The sequence below is a fragment of the Antennarius striatus genome, chromosome 2 (assembly GCF_040054535.1).
Source record: "Antennarius striatus isolate MH-2024 chromosome 2, ASM4005453v1, whole genome shotgun sequence".
In the NCBI taxonomy this organism is placed as follows: domain Eukaryota; kingdom Metazoa; phylum Chordata; class Actinopteri; order Lophiiformes; family Antennariidae; genus Antennarius; species Antennarius striatus.
The window spans coordinates 7,090,928-7,107,480 of NC_090777.1; the positions used below are offsets into that span (position 1 = coordinate 7,090,928).

General features: G+C 41.4%; 1 protein-coding gene across 5 annotated transcripts in view; it reads right to left on the reverse strand.

Annotated features, from left to right (window-relative positions):
* Positions 1-2,826: 2,826 nt before the first annotated feature.
* LOC137607517 (uncharacterized) overlaps positions 2,827-16,553 on the reverse strand; it is a 92,212-nt gene continuing 78,485 nt past the window's right edge. Inside the window, exons 6-9 of one of the 5 annotated variants that reach the window (XR_011037991.1) lie at positions 12,890-12,972; positions 12,717-12,801; positions 12,271-12,362; positions 3,154-3,198 (exon numbers count right to left, since the gene is read on the reverse strand). Coding sequence is in view for 1 of the 5 variants with exons in the window: in XM_068333347.1 (XP_068189448.1) it covers positions 3,049-3,198; positions 12,271-12,362 (242 nt within the window). In the remaining 4 variants the exon portion in view is untranslated. Of the gene's footprint in view, positions 3,199-12,270; positions 12,363-12,711; positions 12,973-16,553 lie in introns of those variants that run through there. The other 4 variants (XR_011037990.1, XM_068333347.1, XR_011037993.1 and 1 more) reach the window with 4 other exon arrangements.

The following is a 16,553-nucleotide window of genomic DNA, read 5'->3' on the forward strand; positions in this document are numbered from 1 at the left end:
TGAAAGCTGCAGTGAAAACATTCACATCCCCAGGTGCTGAGACACACTCAGACTTATACCTCCACTGGACCAGAGCAACAGCACCGTTAATGAAACAGTTAAATTTCATACTTGCTGGAAAAGATATATTCAAAAAAACATTCAGGTGTGCTCACCTCCGTACAATTTCTGTACAATTTCCTCCGGGATTAATAAAGTATCTATCTATCTATCTATCACCAGACTTGTTGTAAGATGATTACAGTATTTTCTGCACTATGAGGCGCACTGGATTATAAGACGCACCTTTGATGAATGGTTTATTTTACTGTTTATTTCCTATATTAGGCACACTGGATTATAAGACGCATATAATAAAAAAAATTGAAATAGATTTAAAAAACTAGTGGCTGTAGTTGCGCTATCCGTCCACTAGCTAGAGCATTCATGACTGTGAGTACCTTTAGTCAGCTGTGAAAGACTATTGTTATTTCAATGAGGCCATTCTGAGCCTCATCAAGGAAACCTGATCGCTAGATCACTTTGCCATCTTAGAAAGAAGTCAACATGCTTGGGTGTTTTCGTTATCTGCTGAGACTTACTGATAAAAGTACTGCATTTTACTGTAGTACAAAATTATCTAAAAACATAGTTCAATTTGATTTTATTTCTATTGCTCTCAGTGACGTGTGGTGAGGTTCACGGAGGTAAGAGCCAGACAAAGTGGCATATTTGCCACTCTTTCTGGCAAAATACGCAGTACTAAAAAAACCTGACATTAAAAACTGGTTAAATTCATTACGAGTGGACCACTCAGTTTGAACAGGGCGGATTATTTCCTGATCTGAAGTTCGAAGCACATATTTAAGCTCTGACGTTCGTCTTATATTAATTATTGTTTCAATCGATCGGTAGTCCAGTCGGAGGTGAGGTGCAGCTATTTGCTACTGCACCTCAGTGTCTTAAACAAGTTTTTAACCAGTTTTTAATTTCAGGCAGCTAACTTACTGGCAAATGCGATGCTGTTTTACTCCTAGAACTGACTTTATTCTTGAATCTCACAGCACGTCGCTGACAGAAAGAACACACAAGCCGAAATGCGCCCCCCCGTAACATGTTGTTTCAGTTATCAACTACATTTGCAAATCAATTGCAGGACACTAGACCCCTTTGTCTAGCATTGACTCAGCTCTTGAAATTTCAGAAAAGGCTGGAAGTTCAGCTTTGAGGGTCTTTCATTCACATTTATGCCAGTTTCTCCGTGTGTTTCTGCAGACTAATAGAATGGACCATCACTAGATTCCAGATTACAGCACTGACATCGACAATGGCATTTTTTAGACTAATTAAGTTTAAAGTGGGTTATTTCCAGCGCCACAGTGGCTGGGAAATACTGAGATCAGTCAGTCAGTCAAACTTTATTAATAGAACTGTCGAAAATTCCCTGTGTTTTGATAGCCGTTTTTGTAGCCAGGCACCGCTGCTTTCCGCCAGCTGCTCTGAGAGAACGGCACTTCGGTGACGCCCCTTGACTACCGTTGTTAGGGAGCGTGGGCCCGAGTAGAGGTAAATCTTACGCCTGAGCCCAAGTTCAGGTCAGGTTGGGCTCAAAAAGTCAACAATTTCTTTCGGCTCGGGCTTCAATACCCTCGTGCTGGGGTCACATTATTTTTGGACTCGGGCTCGGGCTGAAGATCTTAAGATCGAAGCCCAACCCAGCCAGTACTTTTTAAATAAATATGCATTTATATATTATGTATCTCAAACGATCTATGTGTATTAAACTAAGGAATACCATTATAAAATAAATAATTTAGGTAAAACATAGAAGGTGCTGTATGACAAACATCCATCTACAATACCTACTCAGTTCCCTCTGTGAGTCAGCTGTATTTTCTCCTGTCACTTTACCTTTCCGATCGTATATGCACTGAAAGTAGAGGTTAGATCTTAAGCCCGAATCCAAGCCCGAAATTCGGTTCAGGTCGGGCTCAAAATGTCAATAATTACGTTTGGGTCGGGTCGGTCTTTAATACCATCGGGTTTGGTTCGGGTCGGGCTTTAATACCCTTGGGCTCGGTTCAGGCTAGATTTTTTAGGCCCGATCTTACCTCTAGGCCCGAGTGCCATGTGAGGGTGCCCCTGGTGGCATAGTGCGGCATGACTGCCAGCCAGACTGCTGGCTTTTTTTTAGCGATCATGTTTTTAGCCAATATTAATATGAATATTAATCCATATATAAGGCGCATTGGATTATAAGGCGCACTGCAGGTTTATGAGAAAATTATATGCTTTTAGGTGCACCTTATAGTGCGGAAAATACTGAAGATCTTTGTGCAAGCTTTCACCAAAGTGAGTTTAATAATAATTTAGCATTTTGCCTTTTAGCAGGGTTGCGCTTAATTTTCTTAGGATCAAGTTTAATACCCTGGTTATCTTCATATTCATTTATGTATTCATGTTGACTTGTGAGGGTAACCAGAGGCTCCTTGTTTCTCTTTAAGGAAGGTATAAATGTATTCTTTAAAGAGTTTGTCAGATTTGTCCTCAAAATGCTACCACCAAAATGTGTTTCCATTAGCTCTATTATGTATTATAATAAAAGTTGTTTCTCTTTAACCACATTGCAAAATGGTTTTCTGTTCTATTGTGCCTACACTATGGCATTAAGACACAGTACACTCAAATATATGCGCTTAAATATAATGTATATAAAAAAATTTTTTTTTTAATTATACAGGAAAAAATAAAAATAAAAATTTAAATTTGAGATTTTGGAAAACACATGGACAATATGCAAATTATAATGACTGTATTGACCTCTACCCTAACATTATTTGGATACTCCTCATAAAATAGAGAAGGCAAAGTGGACCAAGGTATCTACATAAAAGTAACAGTATACAGATAAAAGGTTCTGTATTAAAAACAATAAAGGAAAACAAGTGACCACAAAATCAGGCTGACACAAGGCTATCACAGAATGCAAACATCAGAACTCAACAATACAAGGGGTGACATAACAATGCCCAGAAAGTCTGGACCCTTCTCATCGAAAACTGAGTAAGTTCAACTTACATTGCTCACAGAGCCCATACTGCATGCCACTGTCTTCTTCTTTCTTGCCATTTTGGGATTCCAGTTGCAAACCAGACTGTCATTCTGCACGCTGTAGTTCTTATGGCCAATCAACCAGTATGTATTCATTTTGCCTTTACCCTGGTAGGGGACAGAAAATCATTACAGTGGAGTGATTATTCTGAGATAAACCCTACCAAAGTTTTAGTGAAATTAGTGAGTTGTTCATAAAAAGCCCAAAATAAATGTTTAGCTATGACACAACGAGCCAAAATGTAGGACACGGGTGGAGATGCTTTTGTCCATGGTTTAATCGGAAAATCAAAACTCCAGATACAGGCAAGAATCAAACCAAGACGTAAGCAGAGATACAAACGTAGGCAGACCTACAAGATGAACTGGCCAAGAACACAGACACAGTCTGGCTTAATAAGCCTCCTGTTAATCACCCTGATCAAGTCCAGGTGTGGAGACCAGCAACAGGTGTGGATAGTGATGGGTAGATGAAGCCCCATGAATCACTGAAGCTTTTCTTCCCAGTCGGTTCACGCTGGTTCGAAGCTTCATGAAGCTTCATTTTAATTTTAATTTAATTTTTAATTTAATATACTGTTTTGATCCCCGAAGGGAAATTAAGAATGCACACTCTAGCTAATGATTCAAACACATGCATATACAGGTAGTCGTCGACTTACGACCGCGATTGGTCCCGACAGATCGGTCGTAATTCGACTTGGTCGTAAATCGACTCTTAAGAAAAAATTAAATCCAGCAGCGCTGGTTCTTGGCTGGGGGTCGTCCGGATCGTCAGCTGGGGCAGCGTGTGGGTTGGTGGGAGCGGGAGACGATCTTTTCATAATCATTGTGAGCTTTGTCTGAATTGTTTGTTTCTTTTTCTCCTCATAAATTTCACGATATGGACGGAAAGCGTCGTTTGCCATCCGTTCAATCCTTGCAAATGTTTCTATGTTCTATGTCCATTTCTTCAAAGTGTGCACGGAGTTTATTTAACAGGGAAAAGCCTTCTGACAAGCCTTTGGTGGTGAACATTTTTTCTGTTGCCTCCTCTTCTTTCTCTGCTTCTCTTCTCTCTTCTTCTTCCACTCTTTCTTCTTCCAGCGCAATCAGTTCTTCATACAGCGTGATAATTCGTGAGTTCTCCAAGGAGAGGTTTTTTGCCAGTTTCACTATTTTCTCCCGAATCTGATCAAGTTTTTCGTCAATTTCAAATCCAGCCGAAGAGTTCACGTAACGCTTAACAGTTTTCCATACGCCATTCATACATTTCTCCGTCACAGCCTCCTAAGCAGCCCAGCCCATCAGCAGTGAGCTGGGCTATTGATCTCATGGTGTGACTGAACAGCGTGTGTGCGCCATGGTGACTGAAGAGAGCACGGGAGCCTCAGAGCGTGAGTACTGTGGCTGGAGGGAATGCCCGCGTTACCCGGACATTGTGGTCGTAAAGTCGGTCGGTCGTAAGTTGCATCCACCGGGGTAAACTCCAATACAGCGGCGCTCAGCCGGGGGCTTGTGAGTATCCCAACACCCACCCTGCGCCTCACGCCTGATGCAACTCCGGAGTAAAACAAGGTCCAACCCCTATCCAGGAGTTTGGATCCAGAACCAAGGCTATGAGTGGAGGTAAGCCCCACCAGATCCAACTGGTAACGCTCCACCTCCAACACAAGTTCCAGCTCCTTCCCCGCCAGTGAGGTGACATTCCACGTCCCCAAAGCCAACTTCTGCCCGCCCGGGTCTGGTCCGTCGTGACCCCCTGTCATCACTGCCACCCATATGGCAACGCACCCGACCCCATCGGTCTGCCCTGCAGGTGGTGGGTCCACAGGGGTGGGAAGAATCCACGTTGCCTTTTCGGGCTGAGCCCGGCCGGGTCCTGTGGCAGACCCGACCACCAGGCGCTCGCTGACGGGCCCTCCGTCCAGGCCTGGCTCCAGACGTGGGCCCCGGGCTTCCTCCGGGCAGGGTAATATTTTTCCCTTTTACGTTTTTCATAGGATCTTCTGAACTATTCTTTGTCTGGCCCTTCACCTGAGACCTGTTTGCCTTGGGTGACCCTACCAGGAGTACAAGACTCTTGACAACACAGCTCCCAGGATCCTTAGGGCACACAAACCTCTCCACCATGATAAGGTGATGGTTCCTTGGAGAGGTATATATATATATATATATATATATATATATATATATATATATATATATATATATATATATATATATATATATATATATACACACACACACACACATATACACATACACATGTATATATGTGTGTGTATATATATATATACACACATATATATACACACACACACACACACATATATATATATATATATATATATATATATATATATATATATATATATATATATATATATATATATATATATTGGTGGGTCTCGATATGCGCTGTAAACTATTTCATTGCTGGTTAAATACTTGAAAACTATTAAAAGATGTGCAAAACGGTATTGATCTGTCCAATTAACTTCCAGTTCACATGCGTGTGACAGGAAATGGAAGGGCATAAAGCCGGCAATGAGGCGCGGGTGTAGCGAGTGAGTACAGAGAGCATGTGTGATGACAGTGTGATGACAGTGAGTGTAGTGACAGCGAGCGTGGAGCATTTGTCAACGAAAGTGTGGAGACTGATTCGAACATGGATAAACTTTTGTTTGTTGGACTTGAACGGTTCGCCAGACAACACGCTTTTAACGCAGAAACTGAGGTGCTGACAGAGTGTGTTTGTAGTCTGCCGAAACGCCTTAGCTGGGTTAGCTTAGCCGCCGCCATCGAGGGAGACTGATTCTTGAACTGCACGGACGGAGGACGGATGTCGGAGCTGAGGGCTTCAGTGGACGTCGTGGTCGTTCTTGCTGAGGGAGGCTGTGCAGGCCACTACTTCTCCAGGTTCATGGAAGCTGTGCTGGTTTCGAGGAGAAACCAGAAGAGGATTTCTTTGTGGTAGGACGCTGAGTTATTTTCCCACACGGAGGTACCACGTGAACTGTAAAGCATGCCAACGATTGAACTAATGCAAACTTGCTAAAATAGCTTGAACTAAAGAGTGCACTCGAGAATCATAATTATATCAATGTACCCACAAGACGACACAAGCCAGTGTCTTATTGTGCCGGTCCCAAGCCTGGATAAATGCAGAGGGTTGCGTCAGGAAGGGCATCCGGCGTAAAACTTTTGCCAAATCAAACATGCAGTCAAACCTATGACTTCCATACTGGATCGGTCGAGGCCCGGGTTAACAACGACCGCCATCGGCGCTGTTGACCTACAGGGAAATTGGACTACTGTTGGTCGAAGGAGAGGAGGAAAGTGTGCTCACATGAAGAGAGAGGAGTGCCAAGAGTATAGGACTCAGAGTAGGGACGTTGAATGTTGGAACTATGACAGGTTATGACCCGCTTCAGCGGGTCACAGGGAGTCGGAGCCTATCTCGGCGGCATAGGGCGTGAGGCGGGGGACACTCCGGGCACGACGCCAGTGCACCGCGGAGCCACACACAGAGACACACACACACACACACACACACACACACTCACTCACACACACTCCTACGGGCAATTTGGGACCAGCCAATTAACCTTAAGCATGTTTTTGGAGGTGGGAAGAAGCCGGAGAACCTGGAGAGAACCCACGCAGACACAGGGGAGAGCGTGCAAACTCCGCACAGAGCGGGACTCGAACACGGAACCGCCATGTTGTGAGGTGACAGTGCTACCCACTACGCCACCGTGCCGCAGTAGACATTTCAGAGCGGTTTAAACCCAACCGGACTCTCCAAGCATAAGCTGTCGCTTATGCTTGCTCTGCAGGGTCTAACTAACTCCTCGCTCTCTTTGCAGAATGTGAAACAAGCAGATGTTGTGTTGCCGTTTGGTCAATTTTAATAAGGCAGAATCACGAAGGTGAGCCTCGTGATAAGAATCTTGCATGGAGAAAACAAGTGGAGAATGGAAGTGCATTTAAAGCTAGCACCCCAGGGATGCACGCTGTCTGACGATCGTGTTTCCCTGTCAAAAAATGTGTCAAAGACGTAAGGATGCATGCAAACGTGAATACTATATCTATTACTGATTTCTTCTATGAGAGAACAGAACTGAACAATGCACGTCATAAGAGTGATTTGTGAGTTTGGCTTCCCTTTGTAAAAAAATAAATGACTAATACGATAATATGGCATATCATCATCAATATTGTATGGCATATTGTAATTTGTCAGGACTATTTTGTCAGGAAAATTTTTAATTTTCTTCTAAATTTTTGTTTTACTTAAAACTTTGTGAAATTACATCTTGAGGGAAAACATAATCTTGGCCAAAACTCAACTTTCACAGGAGGGATATAGAAATTTTTATGATTTAAAAAAACTGGACAGAGTGGCTATTATGTGATGGCAAACTTCAGCCTTTATGAACATAATGAACAGGTGAAAAATCATGATGGTTGGTGAGACTCAAAGCTTTAACCAGATTTGAGTAATACATAGCGTCTACTTCCTTACCATTCATTCATGTGTGCAGTTTTCAATGGGACTAGGATGCTTGTGCCCTGCTACAATTTAGCTGTATGATTAAATACACTGAAGTAGCACATTTCTATTCTGGTTGTTTCCACATTCACAAATACAACCTAGAAAATCAGCATATGATTTCTGTAGGTATTCAAAAACCTTTGATAAAAGAGACTTTTGGTGATCTAATTGCATGTTAACCCTTATTGCACTATGAACACACCCCATGATCAGATCACGTGGTGGCTTTAAACCAATCATAACATAGAAAGTATGTCACGTGGATTGCTGCTTGCATCTTTACACTTCAGTATACTGTAGATGTGAACTCTGTTCCGGTTTTAGCTGATTGACCATGGAAAGCCGGAGATATGATTGTTTACATTTGATCTAAGACAAGAGGTTCAAATGACTACTTGTATTGGTATAATCAGATGGCATGCGTCATTTCTGTCCATATAGTTGCCATTGTACAAACTGGGATACTACTGTCACTTACATTTAGTCGTTACCAGTTGTTAGTGGTAGTTGTTAGCGGTACCGTGCGTGCATGCTAGCGAGGTTGCGGTAGCGAGCGCGCTAAGGACTACTGCTATCAACTGCACTACTGTGTGCAGTGTGTGCTTGTACCACATGTTACCGCTGTTTTTGCACTTTGTTCATATTGCTACTACAGCGCCGAATTCCTCCATTGCATTATCAGTAAGTCACACCAGGTGAAGCCCTTGACCCACAAGGACTTCCAGATTGAGCTGTGGCACAGTTGTGTCAGGTGGACATGAGTGGCAGACCAAGCTCTGCCACGTCACATGGTTACTATGTGACGTGGTGCTGTATCTCATTTTGAACAGAAACTGCTTTGAAGAGTGGCACATAGTTATGTTAAAAGCCTATAACAACCTTTATTTGAGTTCAAAACCAGATCCATCACCATGGTTTTGGTTTTTATGTGCAATAAAATACAATTTTTCCATTTTCGAATTCGACTGTCTATTTTGGCCCAATATGTCAATGTAGTAAATTATACAGAAACGGTAACTATCTCTTCATATAGCTGAAGTTGTGCTTAAGATAACAATACCAAGCATGGGTTTGTTAAATCATTTTTAATGTGGTATATAGAGACAAATACAGTATCAAAGGTACCAAAAAACAGCTACAATAGGTTGGGGGTCTCCGAGTTAAAGGGACAGTAAACTCATTTTTAAGTGACACATACAGGATGTTATTCATCATTATGTAAAGTAGAAGAAAAAATAAATTTGATATGTCTAGCATCATCCCTTTGGTCAGAAAACCTTAAAATCTGCACTGCAGCTTCTCAATCCAGTGGTCACGTGGGCATCATACGTTATTAGCGACATACCGTATTGGCCTGAATATAAGACTGAAAAGTGGGGGTTGTCTTATATTCGGGGTCTCGACATTATACCCATTCACAACGCTAGATGGCGCCAGATATCTTTAAAACGAATGCTGAACTTAACTCCACAAGCCAAAGAAAACCCCTGTCACGAAGAAGAAAAATAAAAATAGCGGTAAGAAAGAAAATAGAAGAAAATTAGAGAAGAGATAACAGAAAATGGAGAAATGTAGTGACAATCTGGAGAAAAGTGGGTCGAAGATCGGCCAGATTAATCGGCAGCTGAGGAGAAGTTATGATGCAAACTTCAAGATGATGCTGATAAATGTGGCAGAGTCTTCAAACAATTGCAAGCGACTGTAAAATATGGTGTCACAGAGTGTAATGCACGGAGATGGAGAGCTCAAAAAGATCGCCTAAAAAATGCTCACAGTAAGAGAACAGCTTCCCGTGGTCCTCAGAGCGGCCGCTTCCAAGAGCTCAAAAAGAGGGTGTGCGCGTCCATGGATGAGAAACGAAAGGACGGGATGCCCATCAGATATTAAGATGTGATAGACAGTTTTTGCATGATGTGAATGAGGCAAAATAACATGCTTTTTCTCGGAATATATTGTTATAATCATTTGTTTCAGATGTACTGTATTTTCTGTATAAAAATTAAATTTGGTTTACAAAAAGTCTTTTTCCAACTTGAGTCTTGAAAAAGAGGAGGTCGTCTTATAATCAGGGTCGTCTTATGTTTGGGCCAATATGGCACTTATTAGAACACAATGCGATCACTGAAGCGATAAACCCGATAAAAATCATTGTTACCTGCGTGTGAATGGTTGTGCCAACACAACAGGACAAAAACATAAAGACAAGGACCTCCTTCAGAACACCTTCTGAGAAGCTAGGAAGGAAATGAAGAGCACAAATAAATGGGGTCAAAATGACAAGATCCAATGATCTGTCGTGAGCACTTTACCTTTGAGGATTTCCAAAGAGATTTGAAGGTAAGGTCATTTTCGGACAACCCATAGTATTTATTCTGAATTCCCATGGTTTAGTGAATAATTAATTAATTTCTGGAGATACTCGAGATATTGTATAAATGTTTTTAAGACCAGTTATCGCACGATTATGGCACTCGCGAAAAGTAAACAGCATCAAAGTGATAGACAGGTCATTTTACTGAAGATCTGTGAAACTGAAATAAAACATACAAAAACGGCATGTCAGGCCCTGATCCTTATACATTCGTTAATACAAGACATATTAATATAAACCAGAATTGTTATTAACTCCACAGTCCAACAGTAACGAATGGCGGTTATTTCTATGCTAACATAATATGGAAAATCCCATTGACGGGCGTTGGCATCGGAAGCGTGATTAACTTTTACATACACACAGTAAACCAAAAAGAGACATTATAACTAGTTCGATATCTCTATCAGAATTTGATTCAGATGAAGCCACCTGGGATGAGTCCCTAGATATCCAAAGTCTCATCCTCCGCATACATCGGGTGATTATACGAGATAATTACACCCCCAGGTGGGTTCACAGGGAACTCATCCTCAGTATACGATGACGATGATATGACTTTAGGTGATATCCTGATAAAAAATGTGAAAATATTGGATCGTTACCTTGTCGCTTGCTTTATCTGCATTGATATGGATTCACCCCAATGTCTACAATTGCGTCACTTCCACTGTCATGGCGTGCTCAATAACTTGCAATAAATTTTGTTTTTCTAAGTCCCCATTGCTTATAAAGAAATAAAAATGCCACAAAGCCTTTTGTTTACTTATGTACTTCAAATACAGACCTTGTTCATTTTGGCTTTAATGTCCCTTTAAGTAAGTGAAATCTCTGGCAGGAGTTAAAATATAACAACAGTAAGTTGTGACATTGTAATCAACAAGCACGAGGGGAGGACCCAAAAGTGGAGCTGAGGCCGAAGAAAGGTATAATAAAATAATGTATTGTGGAAAACCTGGTAGCTAGTTAAGGATGTCATCCAAAGAACACAGATAGAACCAAACTTCAGGATCCAGGTTCAGAAGTTCTGGAACGGGGTGTCAAGGCAAAGCCGGGCGCTGGAGGCAATGAGGAGATAAATGTGAGCTGTCACACCATGTGTCTAGTAGTTTGTTTGTTTTTCTTTTCACTAACATATCACGTCATTTCAGATCCTGCCGTCATCAGTTCATTCTTGTCACCTGCAGCCACTCCCCAATCTGCCTCCACCCTTCAAATGCCAGCTCAGCCTTCTGCTCTCTGCCAGATTGTTTAGTGTTCACCCTGACCTTCCAACTTTTGTATCCTGCCTGCTGTTCTAGTTTGTTATTGACTCAACCTGTTTCCCGGACCCTGCCTTACATTTACTCCACCTTGGATTTGTCTGCCTGTTTTTTTGGACTGCCTCTTGTGTATGACCTTGCCTGGATTATTGGACTCTGCCTGTTTGATGGCCATCTGACTGATTTGTCTGCTGTTTGGACTGATTACCTGATACCTGACCCTTGCCTGTTTGATTAAACCCTTTTTGAGACTCTTGACCCGCCCTATTTGTCTGTCGTGCTTTTGAGTTCACCACCAGTCTTGTTCGAGCCGGGACAGTGACAGCTTGATCCAGTGCTATGAACACCACCTCTAGCTCTTGGCTGAGGTCATTCGGTCCATGACCGTCCGCCAGGAGTGCAGCATGAACATTCTCTAGGAACAGCTTGCTGCGTTTCTGGCGGCACTACGGAGTTGTCCAGATCCCACTGCTGTTCCGGAACCTCCTGCTTGGTCGGCAACTGGTTCCGCGGCTCAGATTGCACCACCGGAACACTGTTCCGGTGATGGAACAACATGAGGTGATATTTTAATATTTTTATTGCTGTATATTTTTCTCTAACTAATTGGACCTACAGTCAGGTCCATAAATATTGGGACATCAACACTATTTTCATGTTTTTGAACCTGTACACCACCACAATGGATTTGAAATGACACAAACTAGGTGATTTAAGTGTAGACTTCCAGCTTAAATTTGAGGGTATTTGCATCCAAATCAGGTGAATAGTGTAGGATTTACAACAGTTTCTACATGTGCCTCTCATGTGTAATTTCAAATCCATTGTGGTGGTGTGCATGGCCAAAAACATGAAAATGGTGTTGATGTCCCAATATTTATGGACCTGACTGCATATAATATTTTCAAAATTAAATGATTTAATAAAATAAACCAGAGGTTAGATTTATTAACTACTGAAAAAAACATTATTTCCACAGCATTGCTTCTAAATAATGGTTCATTTACCTTAACTTCAATCTCTCCACGAAGCTGCAGCTCATAGGCGTTGTCTTTGATCAGAGCAAAGTAGGTTTCTGAACTGGCGTGGATTTTCTGAGCTGACACGCAAACAACAATCAGCATTACAGAATGAAACAGATTTTGCCCAAGTGAAGATTAAACATTTTTCACGTGATTATTAAAAAAAAAAAATTGTTGACACCAGTTCTATGTATCTTGTTATAGACATGTCTGTACATTTATAACAGGTGTGTGTGATATCTGTAAAAATGAATGTACAGGTAGCCCTCAATCTACAAACACAACTGGTTCTGAGAGGTTGGTTGTAAGCTGAATTGTTCATAAAACATTATCAAATTTCAGTCTAAAATCATCATTTGAGGTTGTTTAAATGCCATTAGGGCGGCACAGTGGTGCAGTGGGTAGCATTGCTGCCGCATAGTTAAACTTACCGGTTTGAGTCCCACTCTGAGCAAAGTTAGCATTTTCTCCCAGTGTCAGATTGGGTTTCCTCCGGGTTCACTGGCTTCCTCCCACCTCCAAAAACATGCACTTCGGGTGAATTGGCTGGTTTCAAATTAACTGTAGGCGTGAGTGTGTGTGTGCGTGTAGCTTGTTTGTCTACATGTGACTCAGTTGTGCACTGGCATCGCGAGTGGAGTGTACACTGCCTCATGCCCCCAGTTTGGTGGTATAGGCTCCAGCAACCTGCGACAGCGGATGAAGCATGGATAGAAGACGAATGAATGAAAAAATGCCATTAATACTCTAAATATGAAAGTACTATTGGTTAAGACTGACCAGAAACAATTACAGGACATAAAAACAAAACAATAAAATAAAATACAGGTATGTGTCGTTCCCATACACACGTTTTACAAAAAAAATAAAAATCATGTGTAAATCCTTTTCTCAACTTTATGTCGGTCTGCCACAAATGTTGGACTTGAATAATCAGTAGAAAATCTTTAAGAACTCTTAATATTATGATATCCCAGGTGTTAACTATAACTGTAGTAGAGATGGACCTTGCAGGGACCGGAGGGTGGCTGGTTCAAGACCTGTGTCGATCAAAAAAATATTTGGAGTGTGAACCGGGGCACTCTTTAGCAAGGCACTGTCACCCTTCCAAGCTGCTCATTGGAGCGCATGGAACTTGCAGACACATGCTTTATCCGCTTTATCAATCTACAAACAGACACCTGCTTATAACTAACTCTTGTTTCCTTTTCCCAAGTTGTAGGAGCCATGAATGAATTTACAGGTATTTTGTATTATGAGATGATATGATGATGGTTTGAATATTGTATTTGTTGTTGTTTGTGATGTTGTTTTTTGTGATCTCACTGAAGGAATAAGTGGGTCAAACAGATGTGGGCGTGAACGTCAATATAGGTTAAATAGGGTATCTTCTCACCTGTGTGGAAGGGAGAGAGAGGGTGAGCGGGGTTGCCGTATTTTTTCTTGACCGCCGCAATACGCAAAACACGCAACACGCAATACATCACGCAACGTTTTTTTATTGATACGTCTTTGTGAGTCACTTATATGAGTTTGTGAACAGTTTTCTATGAGTTGATTATTCTTTTTTCGTTAATAAAGGATTAAACGTATTTTTATGTATCATGGTGATTTTTGCCTGGAAGCGCGTCTGACAAAGGAAGGCCCCGTCGTCAGCCTCTCAGCGACTTATTGGTTTGGAAGCATTGAAAGGAAACATCATCTGACAGCGCAACGGATCAAATGATCAAGAGGGGAAAAGGAAGAAGTGGATCAAATAAAAAAACCATCATCAGAGATAAACTACGGAGGTAGGAGCTGGTTGTTGAACAGATCTGGAGCCGCTGGCAAAGTGAACTACAGCCAGGTGAGCCACACCTGTAGATGCACGCATGAGGCTGAATATTGATGGAAGGAATGCGGCTTCCATATTGACTGCTGTTTGTTCATTGGGAACGATGGCGTGTTGGTGACTTGATTTTTCATCGCATCAGTGTTATTATCGTTGTTCATTCTGATGCCAAACTTATCTCCATGTATGAACTTCCGTTCTGTCGCTCTGACGTTGCTGCTGCGCTGCTGCTGTGTGGGATGATGATTACTGCATGAACCCCTTTTTTCGTCTGTGAATGTGGTTTAAATGCGCAAAAAATATATTGAATAAAATAAAATAAATATAAATCAAAAAGGTATAAACTGAAAAAAAAAATTCAAAGTGAAACTTATGAAAATGAGTAAAACGAATGCTGGTGTTGAAATGGAGTGTGGCAAAAGAGAAACTAAACTCACAGCCAAGGCCTGGGCAAATAAAATTGAAAAACTTCAGCATGAACGCAAAATCACCGTGAATAAAATAAAAGGGCTCATACCTGAAATGAAAGCACTTATGAAAAGCAGGGAAAATGTTTAACATTTTCAACCTCATCTTGATAATTTAATTCAACTTTGTGAAAATGCTATCACATCACATAATGTGTTGATTCCTCTGCTGCCTGAGGATGAACAAAGCAAACAAAACGAATGGTTTGCCAGCATCATGGAATACAGTAACGCATTTGAAGAAGAGGTTAAAAAGTGGCTAAGTAAATCTGAAGAACCGCAACAAAATATCAACTTTGGACATTCGGATCCTGCTGTAATTAGAGAAGGAGTGTTTCCTTATCCAACAGAGGATGAACATCAAACACCAACTCAGGCTGTGTCCATAATCATGACAGAGGACATTCAAGACAACATACAACCAAGTGACAGTATATCAAATGTGGGAAGCAAAAACTCCTCTACTGGAAGAAAGTCAACTGTTTCTTCTGCTTCTTCCACACGTCTTAAGGCTGAGGCTGACTTAGCAGCTTTAATGGCAAGACAGAAACTTCTTAAGAACAAACAGGAGCTGGAAGAACAAGAGGAACGTCTGAGGAGAAAGAAAGAGCAGCTTAAATTGGATGAAAATATTGCAGTGCACATGGCTAAGTTAAATGTTTTACGATCTCAGAGCATTCGAAGTGGAAAGAGTTCCTTATCGAAGTGTTCTGATGGAATGAACTCTTACCTGGAACAGGGAAAATCAAACCAAAAGGCTCTCAATGCTAATGCAAATTCTTTTATTCCACAAATGTCACTGAACCAAAAGGAAATTAAACATGATTATATGGACCAAGGAGCAAGGCCTAAGGAGAAAACTGCACCTCACTTCATCCATTCTGAGCCTGTGTCACTTAACCAACCCAAACAAAATTCAGTGAATTACAGTGCTAATGAGAACACCCAAACTCAAAATGGAGATGTATGGAATGCTGGATTTAGATCACAAAATGAGGATCAAAACAATATGCTGGGAATTATGAGAAAGCAAAATGAAATAACTACCCTTCTGATACAGCAGCAATGCCTCTCATCGTTACCAAAGAGAGAGATCCCAACTTTTGATGGTGATCCATTGAAATATGTATTTTTTAAAGCTTTTGAGAATGGTGTGGAAAGAAACACTGAAAACTACAGCGACAGACTCTATTTCTTGGAGCAGTACACTAGAGGACATCCTAAGCAACTAGTTACAAGCTGCCAGCACTTGAACCCAGAAAGAGGCTACGTTAAGGCTAAAGCTCTACTAAGGGAGCATTTTGGAAATGAGCAGAAAGTAGCTTCTGCATATTTGGAAAGGGCTCTGTCTTGGCCTTCCATCAAAACAGAGGACGTAAAGGCTTTCCAAGACTACAGTCTTTTCCTCAGAAGTTGCTCGAATGCCATGGAAGGGGTGGAATACTTGAATGAGCTAGATCTACCTGCCAACATGCTCGCCATTATAAAAAAGTTACCTTACAAATTCAGAGACAAGTGGAGAACTGTAGCCTGTGAGTTGCAAGAGAGGCACAATCAGAGACCTACATTCAGTGACATCACCAATTTTATTGAGAGACAAGTAAAAATCTTAACTGACCCAGTGTTTGGAAATATCCAGGATGTTCCCTCAGCAACATTAAATAAAGGTGTGAACAAACTCAAGCAACAGCCACTTACTGGGATGAAAGGAACAAGCTTTGCCACCACTGTAGCTCCAGTAGGAATCAAAACTCAACCCAGAACCAAAGAGAAGGAACAACTTAAAGCTGCAAGGAGGATGTGTCTTTGTTGTGAAGGCAGACACACATTGGATTTGTGTCCTCAGTTAGAGAGAAGAACCCACAAAGAGAAGATAGGCTTCTTACGAGAAAATGGTGTCTACTTTGGCTGTTTGTGTACAGGACACATCAGCAAAGATTGCAGAAAACGTATTTCTTGTGCAAAGTGTG